This window comes from Perognathus longimembris, chromosome 10 (assembly GCF_023159225.1).
Source record: "Perognathus longimembris pacificus isolate PPM17 chromosome 10, ASM2315922v1, whole genome shotgun sequence".
NCBI lineage: Eukaryota > Metazoa > Chordata > Mammalia > Rodentia > Heteromyidae > Perognathus > Perognathus longimembris.
Genome location: NC_063170.1, coordinates 33,509,378 through 33,532,216, shown reverse-complemented (window position 1 = coordinate 33,532,216; position 22,839 = coordinate 33,509,378). Strand labels below are relative to the sequence as shown.

General features: G+C 40.3%; 1 protein-coding gene across 2 annotated transcripts in view; it reads right to left on the bottom strand.

The window, feature by feature from the left end:
- Appl1 (adaptor protein, phosphotyrosine interacting with PH domain and leucine zipper 1) overlaps positions 1-22,839 on the bottom strand; it is a 57,987-nt gene that overhangs the window by 8,865 nt on the left and 26,283 nt on the right. The window contains exons 11-15 of one of the 2 annotated variants that reach the window (XM_048355793.1): positions 22,650-22,838; positions 20,526-20,568; positions 18,489-18,545; positions 15,581-15,672; positions 15,030-15,212 (exon numbers count right to left, since the gene is read on the bottom strand). In XM_048355793.1, coding sequence (XP_048211750.1) covers positions 15,030-15,212; positions 15,581-15,672; positions 18,489-18,545; positions 20,526-20,568; positions 22,650-22,838 — 564 coding nt within the window. The remainder of the gene's footprint in view (positions 1-15,029; positions 15,213-15,580; positions 15,673-18,488; positions 18,546-20,525; positions 20,569-22,649; position 22,839) is intronic. The other variant, XM_048355794.1, reaches the window with a different exon arrangement.

Sequence of the window (22,839 nt, the reverse complement as noted above, 5' to 3'; positions counted from 1 at the left end):
CAACACTGTGGTTGTGTTCCTTTTTGGCCACATCACTACCAATATCTGTTGTTTTTAGTTTTCTTAATAATGGCCATTCTGACTGGAATCTCAATGTTGTTATAATTTGCATTTCTTTTATGGCCAGTGATGTTGAACATGTCTTCATGTGTCCATTGACATGTCTCTTCTTCTGAGAAGTCTCTCTTTAAGTCTTCAGCCCATTTATTAATTGGGTTGTTGTGTCTTTGAGGGTTCAAAAGCAGTATGGAGGTTCCTCAAAAGACTAAACATAGACCTTCCCTATAACCCAGCAATTCTACTCCTGAGCATTTATCCAATAAACCACAAACAAGGCCACGCTAAAGCTACCAGCACAACCATGTTCACTGCAGCACTGCTAACCATAGCAAAGATATAGAATCAACCAAGATGCCCCTCCCCTCAGTGGATGAATGGATCAAGAAAATGTGGTATATATACACAATCGAATTCTATGCTTGCATCAGAAAGAATGATATTGCACCATTTGTAAGGAAATGGAAAGACTCGGAAGAAATTGTATTAAGCGAAATACACCAGACCCAAAAAAATGTTTCTCTCATTTTTTGTAACTGGAATGTGCCTATAAATCTACAGGTAAACACACTTAATGGTAAAAGATAAAAAATTATACTTATCATGATAAATTATACAGGACTCTAAACATTCACACTGTGAGACCAATGGAGGACATTCTTAAAAGAGGACTATTAAAAGAGCTATTGACAAAGGCTGAATAGCTGTGTGCAAATGATCATATAAAATGATGTTAATCCACCTGTAACAAACTAAAGATAATCCTTATACCCTTGCACCAGAATCAATTCCAGATGGATCAAAGTAGATACCCTGAAGACATTGCAGGATGAAATAGGAAAAACACTTAGGCTCCTTGGTACAGGTCAAAGCTTGCTTAATAGGGCTGGGAATATGGCCTAGTGGCAAGAGAGCTTGCCTTGTATACATGAAGCCCTGGGTTCAATTCCCCAGTACCACATATATGGAAAACGGCCAGAAGTGGCGCTGTGGCTCAAGTGGCAGAGTGCTAGCCTTGAGCAAAAAGAAGCCAGGGACAGTGCTCAGGCCCTGAGTCCAAGGCCCAGGACTGGCCAAAAAACAAAACAAAAACAAACAAACAAAAAACTTGCTTAATAAAGGGCCCAAAACACAACAAATTAAAGAAAGGTCAGACAAATGGGATTGCACCAAACTGCAGAGCTTCTGCATGGCAAAGGACATAACTAACAAAATAAATAGCCCTCAGATTGGGAGATCTTCACTGGCCATACAACAGATGGGGCCTCATATTTAAAATATACTTAGAACTCAAAAAATTAAGTTCTCCCAAAACAAACCCTCAAAGAAGCAACTGCCCCCTTAATAAATGGGCTAAAGACTTAAAGACTTCTTAGAAGAGGAAATGAGAATGGCCAGAGGCACATCAAGAAGAGCTCAACATCACTGGCCATAAAATAAATGCAAATCAAAACATTAAGATTCCACCTCACCCCAGTAAGAATAGCCATTATCGGGCTGGGAATATGGCCTAGTGGCGAGAGAGCCTGCCTCGTATACATGAAGCCCTGGGTTCAATTCCCCAGTACCACATATATGGAAAACGGCCAGAAGTGGCGCTGTGGCTCAAGTGGCAGAGTGCTAGCCTTGAGCAAAAGGAAGCCAGGGACAGTGCTCAGGCCCTGAGTCCAAGGCCCAGGACTGGCAAAAAAAAAAAAGAATAGCCATTATCAAGAAAACTAATAACAGATGCTGTTGGGGATGTGGCCAAAAGAGAACCCTACTACACTGTTGGTGGGAGTGTAAACTTGTTCAACCACTCTGGAAAGCAATGTGAAAGTTCCTCAAAAGGCTAAACATGGAGCTCTGCTATGACCCAGCAGCCCCGCTTTTGGGCATCTACCCAAAAGATTACAAGCAAGTCCATACACTAAAGCTACCAACACAACTGTGTTCATTGCAGTACAATTTACCATGGCTACCAACCCAGATGCCCTTCAGATGAATGGATCAAGAAAATGTGGTACATATACATAATGGAATTCTATGCATCCATCAGAAAGAATGGCATTGCCCCATTCATAAGGAAATGGAAAGACCGGGGGTGGTGGGGGGCGAATCATACTAAGTGAAGCGAGCCAGACTCAAAGAAACATAGACTGTATGGCTTCCCTCATGGGTAATAATGAGTACATGCCTAGGATAGTTCTAACAGAAGATCACAATAGCTCAATAGCTATGTACATGTGAACACATAAGAACATGCATTTGCTAAGCAAAATGAACTCTAAGTTATGGAAACAGGTGGTGTATCATTGTTGTTATTTTTCAGAGTACCATGTGAAATTATGCCTTTTGTCTTTCTTCCCCAGAGTTTTACCCCTGCTGTCACTGTAACTGATTTTGGTACCCTGGGTATTGTATATATGTTTATCAGAACTAGGGAAGGGAAGGAGACCATTAAAATAAAGAGACAAAAGGTAAAAGGCAAACCAATGCAACAGGAATACTTAGAGGACAATAAGCTATAAACCAACTGCACAACTGGAAGGAGGGAATTGGGGAGAGTAGAGGTGGAAGAAAAATGAGGAAGGAGGTAACAAGCTTGATAAGAAATGTACTCACGGGCTGGGAATATGGCCTAGTGGCAAGAGTGCTTGCCTCGTAAACATGAAACCCAGGGTTTGATTCCCCAGCACCACATATATAGAAAATGGCCAGAAGTGGCGCTGTGGCTCAAGAGGTAGAGTGGCTGGCCTTGAGCAAAAAAAAAAAAGCCGGGCTGGGGATATAGCCTAGTGGCAAGAGTGCCTGCCTCGGATACACGAGGCCCTAGGTTCGATTCCCCAGCACCACATATACAGAAAACGGCCAGAAGCGGCGCTGTGGCTCAAGTGGCAGAGTGCTAGCCTTGAGCAGGAAGAAGCCAGGGACAGTGCTCAGGCCCTGAGTCCAAGGTCCAGGACTGGCCAAAAATTAATTAATTAATTTTTTAAAAAAGAAATGTAATCACTGCCTTACATATGAAACTGTAACCCCTCTGTACATCACTTTGACAATAAATGAATTTTGAAAATGATGTTTATCAAAATGAATTCTAAGAAATGAAAACAAGGTTTTCTGCTCGCTCTCTCACTCTCTCTCTCTCTTTCTCTCCTTTGTCTCTGTTTTTTAATTCTGTACCTTTTTTCTTGTATGCCAAGTTTATCTGTTTGGGGGAGGGTAAGGGAATGCACAGAAATGATGGGACCTTCAAACAAATGCAGAAGTGATACTAGACACTCTATTGAAAATTAAATATACAACTTGTGAGGGAGGGGGAACAGGATGGGAAAACTGGGAGAAAACAAGACAAGAAGTAACATAGGAATATACTCATTACCTGAGTTATGTTATGTAATTGTAACTACCTCTGAATATCACTATTACAATAACAATAAAAATAAATATTTTAGGGGGCTGGGGATGTGGCCTAGTGGTAGAGTGCTTGCCTAGCATACATGAAGCCCTGGGTTTGATTCCTATGCACCACATATACAGAAAAAGCTAGAAGTGACACTGTGGTTCAAATGGTAGAGTGCTAGCCTTGAGTAAAAAGCAGCCAGGGACAGTACTCAGACCCTGAGTTCAAGCCTCAGAACTGGCAAAAAAAATTTTTTTTAAAACAGTACTGATGACCAAATTACTATGATAGGAAGTCAGTGTCCTTATACAGTGAGTTAATAGGCCAAACCTAATGTTGCTGTAGTCTATTTTATATATTATTTAGTTAGGTACTGGGGGATTGAATCAGCACCTTGGGCATGCTAGGCAAATACTCTACTACTCAGCTACATCTCAATCTTCTTTCTTTTTTTTTTTTTTGCCAGTTCTGGAGCTTGAGACTCAGGGCCTGAGCACTGTAGCTGGCTTCTTTTTGATCAAGCCATGCACTCTACCGCTTAAGCCACAGCGCCACTTCTGGCTTTTTCTGTGTATGTGGTGCAGAGGAATTGAACCCAGGCTTCATGCATGCTAGGCAAACACTCTACCACTAAGCCACATTCCCAGCCCCTACATCTCAATCTATTGCTACATTTTAGAAGACCTAGACAGATGGAAGTTTGGCCACTAGCAACAAATAAACAGAATATATTGAAAAGGTTTTATTTAAGGAGGAAGATGGCGCCACAGTGCTGTCACAATAGGGAGGCACTCCAACTCACTCCAACCAAATAGGGAGTTGGGAACCCCAACACCCAACGCCCCATCAAGAAAGAGACCAGCAAACCCAACAACCAGAACAAACAGAGAAACATAGGAAACGAAAAAGAACAAAGAAAGAAAAGCCTACAATCTGCACAGAGCCAGAAAATCTCCGGGGTACACCCCCCCATTCCAGCCTGAACAGGGCCAGACTGTGAAAGCAGCCCCGGCACCGATGAACAGGACCACAGATTGTCAGCAACCACAGAAGCAATAGCAGAAAAGTCCCACAAATGCAGAGACCAGACAGCAGGAACTCTACAGGCCCCAGACTGCACACAGACCAGATCGAGTCAGATCAGTGGCACGGGACCAAAAGGCTGGGACCAGACAGCAAGGGACTGAAGACATGGAAAGGCGGGGCCCGCCACCAAAGGATAGCCACACCCCAGCCCAGAAAAGCCCACAGACGTACGGGACACACACACACAATCCAGGACCAGTAAGTTCCCCATTACCCCCACACCCCCAAACGGGAGATCAGCTCTGACAGAGACCCGAAACCTGAAATAGAGCTCATCACAAGGGGACAAAGAAACTAGAGCTCCCTCCCTCCTCCTCCCTATCCCGAGGGAACAAAAGAGCCCCATATCTGGCGGCTCTAGGACCCTACAGTTTCTGGGAGAACCCAGGAGCTAGCAGCGGGCGGAGAAGCTCCCAACAAAGTGGCCAGGAGACATTTTAGGCCAGCATCCCCCAAAGCCCCAGCTGGGGAGTCTGAATCTGCCTGCGCCAGACCCCCAGCAGGGACCCAGGGACTGGTAGGCATTTGACCTCCACTTGAGGTGCCCTAGTCTGCGCGGACTTTTTGAACAACAGCTGCAGGTTGGCTGGTGTGCAATACAAGCCCAGCAGGGTCACCTGGGCCCGAGCACACGCCCCCCTCACAGTGAGGACGCGGTGAGTCCGTGGGCACCAACCCACACCCAGACACTTGAACCTCCTGGGGACCATGCATACCGCCCCACAGTAGATTTGCGAGAGGGCACAAGCACCCTCCAACAATCCAGGGCAGCGTGCTCCCCAAAAGAAGCACAAGAACTCACAGGCACGCACCCCCCAGAGGGCCTGCAGGAGTCAGCGTTCTAGCCCTCCAGCAGGAGGGTCCCACACCCACTCCCCCATGGGAGCACACAGGTGGGCAAGCTGCCCCTCAGTGGCAATGCCCGCTTAGATAGGCACACTCTGCACAGGTGGGCGAGCCGCCCCTCAGTGGCAATACTCAATCTGAGAGAGAAGCTCTCTTGACCCACAGCAACTAGTTGAGAAAGAATCAAAGAGAAAAGTCTCCACACCACGCTAAATCTGCAACCTGTGAAACCTCAAAAGGGGCCCACAAGGGTCAGCACAATACAGCAGCAGAGTATGGTCCCGCAGAGAAGGCCACAGAACCTACCCACCCCTAACTGCGGTGAGGGTAACCAGTTGGCAACAACCCAGACGATCACGCTCACCCATAGGGCAGTAAGGTTCAACAGCAGAACTCAGGATACAAACAAATCCCTGCTAGCAGACGAGCGGGAACCAGCACAAAGCCAAGTCAAGGCCGCCACCTACAGGCTCCAGGAAGGAAGTGCAAGAATCCATAATTGCTTCACTCCAGATGCGTAAATCACAAAGAAATATTACGAATTTTATGAAAGGTCAAGCCAACTCGCCAGCTCCAAAAAGCAGTACGACAGAAGAGGAGATGGAGAATAAAAAAACAACTGATACTAAGATGGCAAAATGATCGAAAGCCTCAGGAGCGAATTCAAAAAACAATTCCAGGAATTTAGAATGGAAGTCTCGAAGGAACTTCAGGAAGTCAAGAAAGAAATGGAAGCAAAAACAGATACAGTCTACTCCTCCGTTAAAGAAGACCTGTTAAGGTCTTCTGAGAAAAAAAATGCATGAAAAAATAGATTTAAAATACAACTCATTAAAAGAAAAAATTACCACAATGGGAGCTGATCTGGCAAGCATAAACAGCTCACTTGCCTCAATGCAAACCATACTCCAAGCCACATCACAAAGAATTGATCATCTTGAATCTCAAATCTCTCTTTTGGATGATGATTCAGCTGATAAGGACCAGAAGATTACCACACTCTAAGAAACTGTCAAACGCCAGAGCAGACTAATCCAAGAGATAGTGAACAGGGAGAAGAGATATAATCTGCATATAATTGGAATAGATGAAGGAGAGGAGTATCAGAGCAGAGGAATACAACACGTATTCAATAGAATTATTACAGAGAATTTCCCCAATCTCAAAAGGGAAAACCTCACCCAAATAACAGTAGCATATAGAACACCTGGCAGACCAGACCCTAGGAGAAACATCCCCAGACACATCATAGTCAAGGCCTCAGATTTCAACAGCAAGGAACATATTTTGAATGCAGTCAAAGCAAAGAAAGAACTATATTACAATGGAAAAAAGATCAGAATATGGCAGACCTCTCCACACAAACTTAGAACGCATGAAGAGCCTGGAAGAACACAATCCAAGTCCTGTAGACCAACAACTGCCAACCCAGAATTAGATGCCCAGCAAAATTAGAATTTACCTTTGAGGGAAAAACCAGATCTTTCCATAGCAAAGAGGAACTAAAGAAATATGTGAACAAAAAAACCAGCCTTACAGCAAATTCTAAGAGTGGAACCCCACCCACCAGAAAATGTACAGGACCTCCAGAAAGAAACTACAATAGCCAGAGCCCAAAAGGAAGAGTAGCTCAATAAAGACAAGAAAGAAGGAAGAGGAAACACAGCCTAACAGGAAAATGGAAGGGACAAAACCACACCTATCTATGACCTCTTTAAACATAAATGGTGGGGCTGGGGATATGGCCTAGTGGCAAGAGCGCTTGCCTTGTATACATGAGGCCCTGGGTTCGATTCCCCAGCATCACATATACAGAAAATGGCCAGAAGTGGCGCTGTAGCTCAAGTGGCAGAGTGCTAGCCTTGAGCAAAAAGAAGCCAGGGACAATGCTCAGGCCCTGAGTCCAAGGCCCAGGACTGGCAAAAAAAAAAAAAAAGATTCTATTTAAACATAAATGGTATTAATTCTCCAATAAAGAGGACCAGACTGAAAGAGTGAATCCATAAACGAAAAATTGCTATCTGTTGTCTTCAAAAGACTCATCTTACAGCAAGGGACAAAAACAGGCTCCGAAAGAAAGGATGGAGCAAGATCTTCCAAGCAAACGCACCTACAAAAATAGCAGGGATAGCCATCCTGATTTCAGACAAGCTAGACTTCTCATTAAAATCAGTTCAAAAAGATAAAGAAGGACACTACATTTTAATACAAGGAAAAATCCTGAATCAAGATATCATGGTGATAAATTTATACTCACCGAACAAAAGAGGCCCTAAATACGTCAAACAAATTCTCTCAGAACTACAGAACAAGACAGACCCAGGGCTGGGAATATGGCCTAGTGGCAAGAGAGCCTGCCTCATATACATGAGGACCTGGGTTCAATTCCCCAGCACCACATATATAAAAAATGGCCAGAAGTGGCGCTGTGGCTCAAGTGTCACAGTGCTAGCCTTGAGCAAAAAGAAGCCAGGGACAGTGCTCAGGCCCTGAGTCCAAGCCCCAGGACTGGCCAAAAAAAAAAAAAAAAGAGTCATTCGGGCTGGGGATATGGCCTAGTGGCAAGAGTGCTTGCCTTGTACACATGAGGCCCTGGGTTCGATTCCCCAACACCACATATACAAAAAACGGCCAGAAGTGGCGCTGTGGCTCAAGTGGCAGAGTGCTAGCCTTGAGCAAAAAGAAGCCAGGGACAGTGCTCAGGCCCTGAGTTTAAGGCCCAGGACTGGCCAAAAAAAAAAAAAAAAAAAGATAGGCCCAAATACAAATCATAGTGGGAGACTTTAATACTCCACTCTCTCCAAGAGACAGAGCCAACACACAGAGGATTAGCAAGGGAGCTGAAGACAGACCCCTTGCAAGACTTACCAAAAAAAGAAGAGAAGAGACTCATATCTGTAAGATCAGGGACTCCACCAGAAAAATTACAACAAATACACAGGATATTCAAACAATCATAAGGAACTATTTCCAGAACCTCTACTCACTAAAAAATGAAAATCTTACAGAAATGGATCAATTCTTAGAGCAGTATAAACTGCCCCAACTGAATCAAGAAGAAATAAATCAACTAAATAAACCAATAACTTACAGCGAGATACAGGAGGTAATCAAGAGCCTCCCAACAAAGAAAAGCCCAGGCCCGGATGGATTCACCAATGAATTCTATAAAACCTTTAGTGAGGAGTTAATACCAATACTCCTCAAACTCTTCTGCAAAATAGAAACAGAGGGAGAAATCCCAAACTCATTCTATGAAGCTAATATTATACTCATCCCCAAACCAGGTAAAGACCCAACAACAAAAAAAAGAGAATTATAATCAATATCACTAATGAACACATATGCAAAGCTCCTCAACAAAGTATTAGCTAACAGTATTAGCGAGAAACTGATCAAGAAAATCATATATCACGATCAAGTAGGCTTCATGCCATAGACGCAAAGATGGTTCAACATCCGCAAATCGATAAACGTAATTCACCATATCAACAGAGCTAAGACCAAGAACCACATCATCATCTCAGCCGATGCCCAAAAAGCCTTTGACAAAATACAATACCCATACATATGACAAAGCCCTGGAGAGAACAGGAATAGAGGGAACATTCTTTAAAACAATAAAAGCTATATACAACAGACCAACTGCTAACATCACATTAAATGGGGAGAAACTAAAACCATTTCCCTTAAATTCAGGAACAAGACAAGGATGCCCACTCTCCTCGCTTCTATTCAACAAAGTGGTGAAATCCCTAGCCATAGCAATAAGGCAAGATGAGGACATCAAAAGGATCCATATTGGCAAAGAAGAAATCAAGCTATCCCTATTAGCAGATGACATGATCTTATATCTGAAGGACCCAAAAAACTCAATCCTCAAACTCCTACACCTAATAAACCATTTTAGCAAAGTAGCAGGATACAAAATCAACCCACAAAAATCAGAAGCTTTTCTGTACACTAGCTATGCACAAGCAGAAATGGAAATAATACCATTCACAATAGCTAAAAAAGGAAAAAAAAAGAATGAATTATCTAGGGATTAGCATACCTAAAAAGACGTGAAGACCTATTCAATGAGAACTATAAAAATCTAAAAAGGGAAATCAAAGAGGACACAAGGAGATGGAAAGACCTCCCGTACTCACGGGTAGGCAGAATCAATATTGTGAAAATGGCTATATTGCCCAAAATCTTATACAAATTCAATGCAATCCCCATCAAGATCCCAGCTACATTCGTCACTGAAATAGAGAAAACAACCCATAAATTCATATGAAAAAAGAAGCAGCGCAGGAGGAATCACAATACCAGACTTCAAGCTCTATTATAGAGGTATCATAACAAAAACAGCCTGGCATTGGTATAAAAACAGACCTGAAGACCAATGGAATAGAATAGAAGAGAAGACCCAGAAATAAAGCTGCATTCTTACAGTCAGCTGATATTCAGCAAAGGAGCTAAAGACATACAATAGAAAAAACATAGCCTCTTCAACTACTGGTGCTGGGAAAACTGGGCAGCCACATGTAAAAAACTCAAAGTAGGGGCTGGGAGCATGGCCTAGTGGCAAGAGCGCTTGCCTCCTACACATGAAGCTCTCGGTTCGATTCCCCAGCACCACATAAATGGAAAACAGCCAGAAGGGGCGCTGTGGCTCAGGTGGCAGAGTGCTAGCCTTGAGCGGGAAGAAGCCAGGGACAGTGCTCAGGCCCTGAGTCCAAGGCCCAGGACTGGCCAAAAAAAACCTCAAAGTAGACCCCAGACTATCACCATGCACCGAGATCAACTCAAAATGGATTAAGGACTTCAACATGAGACCTGAATCCCTGAAACTACTGAAGGACAGAGTAGGAGAGACACTAGAACCTATAGGCATAGGTAGGAACTTCCTGAATATAGTCCCAGGAGCACAACAGATAGGGGAGAGTCTCGACAAATGGGACTACTACAAAATAAAAAGTTTCTGCACAGCTAAAGACATAGCCACCAAACTAGAAAGACAGCCAACCATATGGGAAAGGATCTTCACCAGCACAGCAACAGAAAAAGGCTTAATATCCGTCATCTACAGAGAACTAAAAAAAACCCCTCCAAACCCAGTAAACCAATTATTAAATGGGCAAAGGAGCTAAAGAGAGACTTCACAGAAGAGATAAAAATGGCAAAAAAAAAAAAAATATGAGGAAATGTTCAACATCCCTGGCAGTAAAGGAAATGCAAATAAAAACCCTGAGATACCACCTCACTCCAGTTAGAATGGCCTATACTCTGAACTCAGGCAACAACAAATGCTGGAGGAGATGCAGGGAAAGAGGAACCCTTCTCTACTGTTGGTGGGAGTGCAAATTAGTACAACCACTTTGGAGAACAGAATGGAGGTTCCTCAAAAAGCTCAGCATAGACATACCCTATGACAGCCATACCATTCCTAGGCATCTATCCTGAACAACAGGTCTCAGGATATCATAAAGACATCTGCACATCCATGTTTATTGCTGCACAATTCACAGTAGCCAAGATATGGAAACAACCCAGATGCCCCAGTACAGATGAATGGATACAAAAAATGTTGTACCTATACAAAATGGAATACTACACAATTATAAATGATAAAATATTGGTATTTGCAGGGAAATCGTCAGAACTTGAACAAATAATGTGGACCGAAACAAGCCTAGAACACAGAGAACAAAGGGGCATGGTCTCCTTGATATATGACTGTTAGGGTGGGGGGGAACAGTAGAGACCAGGTCTGCGAAACAAAAAACTTCTTTTCAAATGGTATTTCCACAGGTTTGGGTCTGCGACCTTACATTATGTATAAGCAAAAACAACTCCAAGAGGATAACACAGGAGGATTCTATTGTTGATGTTACATTTTAAAGTTCTAGGTTAATTTCCTTTGGCGTACGCTACGTGGTTACTGTATAGGATTTTGGTACACTGGGTATTGTATATATGCCTACCTGATCTAGGGAAGGGAAAGAAAAACGAGGGTGTAAGATATCACAAGAAATGTACTCCTGCTTTATTATGTAACTGTACCCCTTTTGCACAACACCTTGTCAACAAAATTTAATTAAATAAAAAATGAAATAAAATATAAAACAAAAAAGGTGTTATTTAAATTAGTTGAATTTAAATAAGCTAGCATAGAGGAACACTAACTTAGCTACAATCATCTTAGGTGCTTGGGACTATAATATAAAACCTCCACTCAGGTTCTCTAAGTGTATGTTGCAAGCTAACTAAATTATATCAACCTGCTTTAATTTCTCATATGTACAACTCACTTATCTAGGATGTTCAAGGCCTAGATTTGATCCCCAGCACCAAAATGACAACATAAGCAAACAAAAAACGGTTAACTCTGTACTTTCAAAGCATAATTAACAGTGTAAGAAGAAAAATAAAGATAGAACTACGTGTCTCCTTGATGGTTTTGGCTTGTAGTACACCCATAACAAAGGGGAAAAAAAGTACATTGAAAAGGAAAATATGGAAGTGAGAGCAAAGCAGCTCTAAAAAAGACAATGACAAAAAGGAAGGGGTGACAAGTAAAGAAACCTGACTTATATAACAGTAGCCCACTGTACATCACCTCTACAAAAACAAATAAAAATGTAAAAAAATTACAGAAGATTTGCTATTCTTCAATATAAATATAGAATAATCATTTGCAGTGCATGAATATTAAAAAGAAGTATCTGAAGAACATTTTTGTTGTTTTGGTTTTTTTTTTTTGGCCAGTCCTGGGCCTTGGACTCAGGGCCTGAGCACTGTCCCTGGCTTCTTTTTGCTCAAGGCTAGCACTCTGCCACTTGAGCCACAGCGCCACTTCTGGCCGTTTTCTGTATATGTAGTGCTGGGGAATCGAACCCAGGGCCTCATGTATATGAGGCAAGCACTCTTGCCACTAGGCCATATCCCCAGCTCTCTGAAGAACATTTTTATGGCAAGTGAAAATACTAGAATAATGTTTGGATGTTCAGCTATAAATAGTTGCCTATTGTTTTGAAAGAATGACATTGTGACTTTGTAAGAGAATATCCTTGGGGCTGGGAATATGGCCTAGTGGCAGAGTGCTTGCCTAGCACACATGAAGCCCTGGGTTCAATTCCTCTGCACCACATATAGAGAAACAGCCAGATGTGGTGTTGTGGCTCAAGTGGTAGAATGCTATCTTTGAGCAAAAAGAAGCCAGGGACAGTGCTCAGACCCTGAGTTCAAGCCCCAGGACTGACAAAAAAAAAAAAAAAAGAATATCCTTATTCTTAGAAATTGCATGTTAAAGAATGTATGGATAAGGTAAAAAAAAAAAAAAAAAAGACACTACTGAGTGCTAGTGATTCAGGCTTGTAATCTTACCTCCTCCAGAGGCTGAGATCTGAGGATCATGGTTCAAAGGCAGCACAGGCAGAAAAGTGTATGAGACTCTTATCTCCAATAAACTACCAAAAACCAGAAGTAGAAATGTGGCTCAAGTGGTAAAGCACTAGTCTTGAGTAAAAGAGCTCAAGTGACAGTGCCCAAACCCTGAGTTCAAGATCCAGACCAGCACACAAACACATATACACATACATATGCAAATACACACTGGCACTAAATACAAAATTGTCCCTCCAATATACACCTAGCCTACTGCAGCAAATGCTAAGTATATTTCTAAGATCAAACATAAGTAACTTTTTCTTAATCACAATCATGTGGATCCTAATAAGTTTTCTACCAATTAAATGTCCAAGTTCTTTGCTACAAAAACCTATCCAAAGAAAAATTGAACTGCTTTGACAAGAATAGTTCTCTTAAATGAAATATTAACAATTCATATCCAAGATGTTTTAGTAACTTCCTAAAACCTTAATTCTGATATTTTCTTTTTTTTCTTTAATTCTGATATTTTCTAGTAATCTTATAGCACATGTAGTAAAGTTAAAAAAAAAATTTAAACAGCCAGATGCTTGTGGCTCACACCTGTAATCCTAGGTACTCATGAGGCTGAGATCTGAGGATCTTGGTTCAAAGGTGGACCAGGCAAGAAACTCCAACTAAGCATTAAAAAAAAAACAACAACAGTAGACCTATGGCTCTAGTGGTAGAGTGCTAGCTTTGAAGGAAAAAGCTCAGGAACAGCATCCAGGCTCCCAAGTTCAAACCCCAGTACTGGTACAAAACAAAAAATTAGATTATATTAAACAGTATAAAGCTTGAAGACAGAACTATCAACTTTCTTTGCCACATACAGTGGCATATGCCTATAAGCCTAATACTCCAGGGTTGAGGCAGGAAAATCTTGAGTTCAATGCCAACCTGGGCTACATAACAGCAAGACTCTATGTCAAAAAAAAAAAAAAGCAAAAAAAACCAGGCTCTCACATCTGAGGGAAGCTGGGAGGAGGGCACAGAACGAGTAGAAAGTGGGTGAAAAAAATATATAGCAGAGGGGCCCATCAGCTACAGCAGACATTGATGCAAGTGAATTATGCAACCCATGGGCTGTGATAGGAAGGAGGGAATGAGAGAGAAAGAAGGAACAGGTATTACTAAACAAAAGGAGGGCTGAGAATATGGCCTAGTGGCAAGAGTGCTTGCCTCATATACATGAAGCCCTGGGTTCAATTCCCCAGCACCACATATATAGAAAACAGCCAGAAGTGGTACCGTGGCTGAAGTGGCAGAGTGCTAGCCTTGAGCAAAAAGAAGCCAGGGACAGTGCTCTGTCCCTGAGTCCAAGGCCCAGGACTGGCAAAAATAAATAAATAAACAAAAGGAAAGAAATGTACATATCACTTGAATTGGAAGAAATGGTATTATTGTTAAAGTTCATAGAGTTCGTAAGCTTTGTAGAGAATGTTGAATCATCATTGTGAAGGTTAAAATGTGTACTGTGAAATATATGCAGTAACTTAAACTCAACTGGAAAAAAAAAAAAACAACAAACAGGTCCTCATGAGTCATGCCTATAGTCCCAGCTACTCCGGAGGCCAGAGCAGTCTTAAGGCTTGAAACCAGCCTTGGTAGAAAAGTTTGTGAGACACCATCTCCAGTTAACTACAAGAAAGCCCAAGCTACATACAGGGTTTGCTCAAGAGGTAGAGCACCAGCTCTGAGTAAGCAAGCTTAAGAAGAGTGTGAGCATGAGTTCAAGCCCCAGAACTTGTTAAAAAACAACAAAAATCTATCAACTTTCTTATGCAATTGTCAAAGAAAATTCCCAAGCAGATTTGATGAGCAATTTAGAATTAAATATTTTTAAAATTAAAATATCCTAAAGGGCTGAGAATATGGCCTAGTGGCAAGAGTGCTTGCCTCGTGTACATGAAGGTCTGGGTTCGATTCCACAGTACCACATATATGGAAAACGGCCAGAAGTAGCGCTGTGGCTCAAGTGGCAGAGTGCTAGCCTTGAGCAAAAAGAAGCCAGGGACAGTGCTCAGGTCCTGAGTCCAAGGCCCAGAACTGACCAAAAAAAAAAAAATCCTAAGTCCTTTCCTGAGGCAAAAGACTGAGAAAAACACCTCATTAAAATGCTAATAGATAATTAAAGAAATGATACAACATAGCTGATATTACAAGACATGCAAAAGATAACTCTCAAGTATAGATCATAAGTCTTACAAACCACAGCAAAAAGTCACTGTGGATCACTCACTTGCCTCCCTGGCCAGAGGCTTTTGCTTGACCAGGCTGATCTTCACACACAGGAGAAATAATGTCAAACTGTATTGGGGTGTCTGGAGCAACAAGAGAATCTAGAGATAAGGCAGCCAAATTCATGGATTCAGATCCTAAGGATCCTGAACTGCTTGTCCGAGCTGTTGGTGGCCGAGACTGTCTATACAACAAAGGAAAACAAGAAGGTACTGGATTTAGGTTTTGAAACTGAACATTTAAACTGTGAAAAAAACAAATAAAACCTACAAATCAAAGAGACTAAATTTCAATAAGAACACAATCATCCCAAATCCTAGCTTTACTTTCCTTCCAATTAAAAACATAAATCAATTCAATATATCAAGAGACATAAGAAAAAACAAATAATTTATTTTATAACTTTACTGGTCAAATTTATCATTTTAAAATTCTGCTTTGATGTTGTTCCAGTAATTATTTAATACTAAAGTAAGTACTGCTAAAGTCAAAGTGCTAACACTTTTAAGTAGCCCATGTTGTTCTTTAAATAACTTTCCAGTGTCAACTCACCCTGCTGGTCGCAGGCTCTCGTGCCTTTGCTGGAAGGATGGGGAGGGAGTGACAGCTTCCAGAGCTGACTGATTCACTCGGGCAGCAGTTTCCTATTTTGATTTTTTTAATAAAAAGGATTAAAATTAAATTAGGAAGTAAAAAACTGACAACTCTTGAAAATACCAGAATGCTTTTGAGTTATGCTTAAAATGCAAACTGAAGAAAACAAAGGCAGGGGTGACACTGTCCAAAAAAAGATATGTACTCATTGCCTGACTTCTGAAATGGTAACCCCTCTGTACAACACCTTAATAGTAACAGTAAAATTGTATTTTTAATAAGCAAATACAAACTAAAACTACTACAGTAGCTCCAGGTTCTCTTGTCTTACTCTTAAGGTACTCAATTTCACATTATAAACATTTGTTTTTGCTTCCTATAAGTTAAGGGGAGAAAGCCTGTTTTCTAAAAATATATATAATAGAAAAATGCTGGAGTTTTTCTATAAAATTTTAACTACCATCGTGCACTAGTGGCTCACACCTGTAGTCCTAGCTATTCAGGAGGTGAGATCTGAGGATCGCAGTTCAAAGCCAGCCCAGCCAGGAAAGTACATGAGACTCTTATCTCCAATTAACCACCAGAAAACGAAGTGGATCTATGGCTCAAGAGCTAAAGAAAGAGCTCAGGGACAGCCCAGAGTTCAAGCCCCACAAATAACAAAAAAAATTAGCTACCAGTACTTTGAGATCAAGTCTCTCTAGTCAGTGCCTAGAGAGTCGATACATTTCTTGAAATAATCACACAATGTAAGAATTACTATTTTATAACTTTGTTGGTAACATTTTAACTTTCCAACTATATTTATACTATGAAATACCTACATGTTTGCTTATTTACATAACTGTGTATACTTTCAAAGCTTTAAAGAAAGCTTTCTATACAGAAATATTTTAGACTTGTTTTATTTTAAATACTGGACAAATAAAATAAAAATGGTACTTGGAAATCTGTTTCCACGTATATGCAGTTAACACTACTACTCCACAAACTTAAAATTGTTAAAGGCCAGGCAATGGTGGCTCATGCCTGTAATCCTCTGCTCAGGAGGCTGAGATCTGAAAATCTTGGTTGAAAGCCTGCCCAGGCAGGAAAGACTGTGAGACTCTTATCTCTCACCACCAGAAAGCTGGAAGTCAAGCTGTGGCTCAAGTGGAAAAGCACTAGCCTTTAGCAAAAGAGCTCAGGGACAGTAGTACTCAGGTCCTGACGCAACCCCAGGACCCTACCAAAAAATTGCTAAGAAGGCAAACTTTGTTATTTTGTGTGTGCCAGTACTGGGGCTTGAACTCAGGGCCTGCATGCTGTCTCTCAGTTTTTTCACTCAAGGCTGGCAAGCAAAAACGAATCCACAACTCTACTTTTAGCCTTTTGCTAGTTACCTGGAAATAAGTGTCTCATGGATTTACCTGCCTAGGCTGACTTCAACTGCAATCCTCAGATCTTAACTGCCTGAGCTGGGACACAGGTGTAAACCATTGGCACCCAGCAAAACTTTGTAATTTCTTTACCACAATAAAAAATTGAGAAAACCAATACAAATCACTTTTACATTACTGTGTCTTATAATAGCAAAAATAAATGCAACAACTTGATCAACATTGATCCTAACTAATGCAAATATAATTAAGAGAGTAATCTGAAAATCTTTAATTAGTAGTAAAGAACTACAAATCTTAGTTATTCAAATCTAAACATTGTATTACCTTTGTATTACTTAGGCAATAATTTGATTTGCTTTTTTTGTTGCTTACAAGTAAACTGACAGAAAAAATCTAGTTTGGCAGGTCAAATTTCATAGTTAAAACTGACTTTCTAAGATTAAATTCTTTACAAATTATGAAATTTGTTTCTTTGACTCCACTTCTTGTGTCTTGACTGGCACCTCAAGGCTATTTTCATAAAAATACTTTTTCTTCTCTTCACCTGAGTTTAAAAACCTGGAAGTCATCTTTACCTTATTCGTCTCCTACTACTTTTATTATCCGTCAGTTAATAGCTTGTCTAGACCCTCTTATCTAACATTATATCAATCAAATTTTAAGATTTACCTTTCTCAACTGAAATCATCCCAACCCTGGGAGCTAACCACCTAGTATAACCAGGCCCACCAAGTTTGTCAGGGTTATGAAAGCCCCTATGCTAGAGTCACCTGTTCCCAAATATTCTGCAGGATGAACTCATTGATTACTTCCAGAGTCTGTGGTACCCCTGCATTCTGTGTATATTTTGGAAGTTCACATATAGCTATGGTTTACAATGTGGAGTTCACCAGGTTTGAAATTCTTGCTATTCTATATATAATAGAATAATTTGTAAAGCTAAGAGTTCAGACTACATCATCACGGGTGTAATGTCTTCACCAAGAACCTCTTAAATTATTATGACTAGTTCCATACCATTTATCTTTCTTCCGCAAAATGCCAAGAAATGCAATTTCAGAACTTTCTCTAATGCCTAAGTCCACCATTTTCAAAGTATAAGTCTATAGTCATTACCATTTGATTTCTCACATCCTGCCTTATATACAATGTTACTTAAACTTTTAGTTTTGTCTCACCATAAAAAAAGCTGCTAAAGGGTTCAGAAGAAAGACATGGCTTACTTTTCTTCCACATTTTCTTCCCTACTACTATATCATCAAAATCTACTAAGTAGTCATTGACTCACTAATTTCATTAACTCCTGAAATAATTTATTGTTCCAGGAAGACCAGATATTCATAATATACAGAATATATTAAAGCTACCTGTTTGACATCCTATAAAAAGGTTACAGAACTAGAGATGATTCAATTAATAAAAGCTATGTAAGCCACAAAATTACTCAATTCTGCTAGATCTGGGTAACAAAATAAAAATATTACCTCTGGATTTTCACTTAAGTATATTTGTTTAGATATGTTGTTTATTGTACAGATCCACTGAAAGAGGGAAAAATAGAAAAATACGATTAATATTTTTTCCAACACAGCTTATCTTCTAAAAAAGAATGTTCAATGTGGCTGGGAATGTGGCTTAGTGGTAGAGTGCCTAGCATGCATGAAGCCCTGGGTCCAATTCCTCAGTACCATATATATAAACAGAAAAAGTCAGAAGTGGTGCTGTGGTTCAAGAGGTAGAGTGCTAGCCTTGAGCAAAAGAAGCTCAGGGACAGTGCTTAGGCCCTGAGTTCAAGCCTCAGGACTGGAAAAAAAAAAAAAAAAAGAAGAAAGGATGCTCAATATTCAATTGAAACCAAAGTTTCATTAGAACATATAAGGATAGTTTATATATTACTCATTACAGGTTCAAAGCCAGCCCAGGCAGGAAAATGTATGACATTCTTATCTCCAATTAACCACAAAAGTCAGTAGTAGAGCTGTGGCTCAAGAGATAGAGTGCTAGCCTTGAGCAAAAAAGTTCAGGAACAGCACCAAGCCCTAAGTTCCAGACACACAGACACAGACACAGACACAGACACAGACACAGACACAGACACAGACACAGACACACACACACACACACACACACACAGAGTAACCTATAATCTTCCTTATAAAAAAAGAAAAAATCACTTGGGAGCCAGGTGCCAGTAACTCACACTTGTAATCTCAGCTACTCAGGAGGCCTGAGATCTGAGGACTGCAGTTTGAAGCCAGCCCAGGCAGGAAACTCCATGAGCTGGAAGTGGCCCTGTGGCTCAAGTTGTAGAGCACTCACCTTGAGCAAAAGAAGCTCAGGGACAGTGTCCAGGCCCAGAGTTCAAGCCCCAGGACTGGCAAAAAAAAAAAAAAAATCACTTGTGGAGAGGTGTTGGGATATAGTTCAGAGGTAGAACATCTGTTTCTTTGGCATGTGTAAAGAAAGATCTGGCTTCAATCTCCAGCACCAAAACAAAAACAAAATAAAAGACATACTATAAACATGCACGTAAGAGAACATTTAGATTTATGACTTGAAATTATCATTTATGTCAATAAAAAATAAAAACTATAGCAATCATGTTAAATTACAAGTCTATCTTTATATTACTTAATCTCTAACAATACAATCTGAACACAGATACTATACTATCAATTCAAAAAATTAAGAAATAAGTATCTTGTTACCTCCCTCTTTCCACATAAAATATTCTATCTGTTCCATATCTTCTGATTCATTCTCAAGAACTTAAGTACCTCTTGGACCTCACTGAACTAAATTAGTATTTTGTTTTAGTAAGGCACATAGAGAGCAGAAATACTTGTCTGTCTTCCTCAAGAGACCAAAAGCAAGTTTTAATCTTAACTCTTTTCCTTGAGAACTAAATATAGATCACTACATAATTTCTAACTTTCTCTTCTACCAATACAATTATAATATTAGATTAAGAAGGCTCAAAAACAAGTTATAGTATATTTTCATGGACAAATATCTCTAAAAACATAGTTTTGGATATAGGTTCTTGGTAATGCCTTACCTTCCAAATTTTGTATACTAGAAGTAAAAATGGAGCCAAAACTAAAAGGCTTGTGAGAAAGAACAGAGACTCCCAAATTTTTGTTTTTCTTTCTTTCATTTCTCCAAGATTTTAAGTTTCAGTTGCTTCTTGCTATGCCAAATCTGCTGCCACTATGTTCTTACTGTAGCAAATAGTGTCTGAAGTGATTGGTAAGAGTAATTTAAACTGTCAACTCATGATATTGAAAGCCTGCCAGAAGGCAACCATCACAAGGTCATTGCTGGACTCAAGCCTTTCAGATAGCAGGGGCCTGATCTCTAAGGTCTCTCTAACTATGTAATTCTGTGAGAAATGTTGCTTAAGAACAGAAAACTTTTTAATTAAGATTTTTCCAAAATTTCCATAATGAAGTTAAAATAGTCTTGTCCTCAGAAAAATATTTTTAAACATTGCCGAAGAAATTAAATAGATAAACTCTCACCTCTTCATGGTCCTTTTTGCTTTCTGCTTGCAAAATTGAAGATCTAGAAGACAAAAAATAATTTCAGTCTCAACTTTTAAAATGAAAAAGCAAAACAAACAAAAAAACACAACCAGAGCTGAAGAAATGGCTCAAGTGGTAGAATGCCTAAGTTTAAAATCCAATACTTGTCCCTCTGTGAAAAACAAAAATCTACATCCAATAATATCTTAGGAAAAGGAGACCACCAGATACATCAGGACAAAGACTGTAACAACTTAAGACTGGCTAACTATGCCAACATGCAGCAAAATGGAAACAGGAACTGGTCTTAAAAACACAGACCAAGAAGGTACACTTCAATTATAACAATTCATCTGAACTTTTTTACACTTATAAATATATATATACATACATACACACATATTATATATAAATGTATATATGTATACTGCAACCATTACAAAATTGTTTTTGTTCTTTGGGGGGAGGCAGTAATGAGGTGCTGTATCTCTTGAACTATACCCTTGGCCTTTGGGTGTTTCAGTTATTTTCTTATGTTTTTGCCTAGGTCTTCTTCAGGGAATCAAAGGGATGTGCCACCATGCCAGAATTACAAATTGAGGCAGGGTCTGGCTAATCTTTTACCTACATAAACTAGAGGAATTGAGGTCCTCCCGAGTGGCTGGGATTACAGATATGAGTCACCATACCTGGATTTTTTGTAGGTACTAGGGACTGAATTCAGGACTTCAGGTTTGTTAAGCAGGTTCTCTACCGCACCACCAGACCTTTTTCCTCTGGTTGTTTTTAAAATGTGTGTCTCTCTCATTTCCCTATGCTGGCCTGGATCTTCACCTTCCTTTTCAAAAAGCCTCCTATCATAGCTGGGATGACAAATGCACACTACAGAGCCCACCTACTGTTGATAGGAGTCTCCTGGTCTTAAATTTCAATTTTCCCAATCTCCACTTCCTAAGCAGGTAGGATTACAGGAATAAGCCACTGGCACACAGCTGACATTACTTCAAATAAGTAGATGTAGATCCGCATTATCTTCAATTATTTTTAAAATGCAGTAAAGCCAAATTGGCTCTTGTCTGTAATTCTAATTACATGGAGTCTAAAGCAGAACAACCACAAGTTAGAAGACAACCTAGACAATTATCAAAACCTTTTCTCAATGTAAAATGATTTGTTTTTATGCTGGTATTGAGGCTTGAACTCACAGCATTGGTTCTTTTTGGTTGAAGGCTAGTGATCTACCAATTGAGCCACAGCTACACTGTTGGCTTTTTGGTGGTTAATTGGAAATAATTTCCTCACATCACAGGCTTTCTTGCCTGGGTTGGCTTCAGACCATAATCCTCAGATGTCAGCCTCCTGGGCATCCAGGATTACACGCATGAGCCACTGGTGCATGAATTTTTAAAGGCACTATAATCACTAATGGACAAAATTATCTAAGCATAAGCATTAAAAATTACACTATTGTTAGTATATGTTATATGACAGGCACATTGCATATATTAGATTTCTACTGTAAGAAATCTACAGCTCTTCTACATATATATGTATATGTACGTATATATGTAATATATATACATATATATGTATATTTGGTGGGGGGGGGAGCAGTCCTGGGGCTTGAACTCAGGGCCTGAGCAGTCCCTAGCTTCCTTTTGCTCAAGACTAGCACTTGAACCACAGTGCCACTTCTGGCTTTTTCTGTTTACATGGTGCTGTGGAATCGAACCCAGGGCTTCATGCATGCTAGGCAAGTACTCACGCTAAGCCACATTCCCAGCCTATATTTTTACAAGTAGAAAAATGGAAATGATAAGGATATGACAGAGATAAAGAACTGAGCTACAGTTTGAATTTCACAGGCCCACAGTTGACAGACTTCTATTAACTTGTTCTGCCTTCCATATACCATGCATGATTTTCAGTGACCAGTAGTGAATGGGAAATGAAGAGGTTCACAGGCTTTCCTGTCCAGGCTGGCTCTGAACTACAATACTCAGATCTCAGCCTTCTGAGTAGCTAGGATTACAGGCATGAGCCACTGCAACCTACGGCTTCTCATACATTTTAGCAGTTTAAACATTACAAATTTTATTTGTGGTAGAACAAAATACTAACTTTTTTCCATCAAAAGATGTGATCTGAAAACAGTATCTCCTGTCTTCACAGTCCACAGCCATCACTGAACAGTTGTCTATGTCCATGGCGAGGCCTCCTGCCACATCTCCACGGGCTTGACTCATTAAGTTTCCACCTTGAGTGAAGTAAAACTGTCTATCCCAGGTAGATGACACCAAGCCTGTTTTAC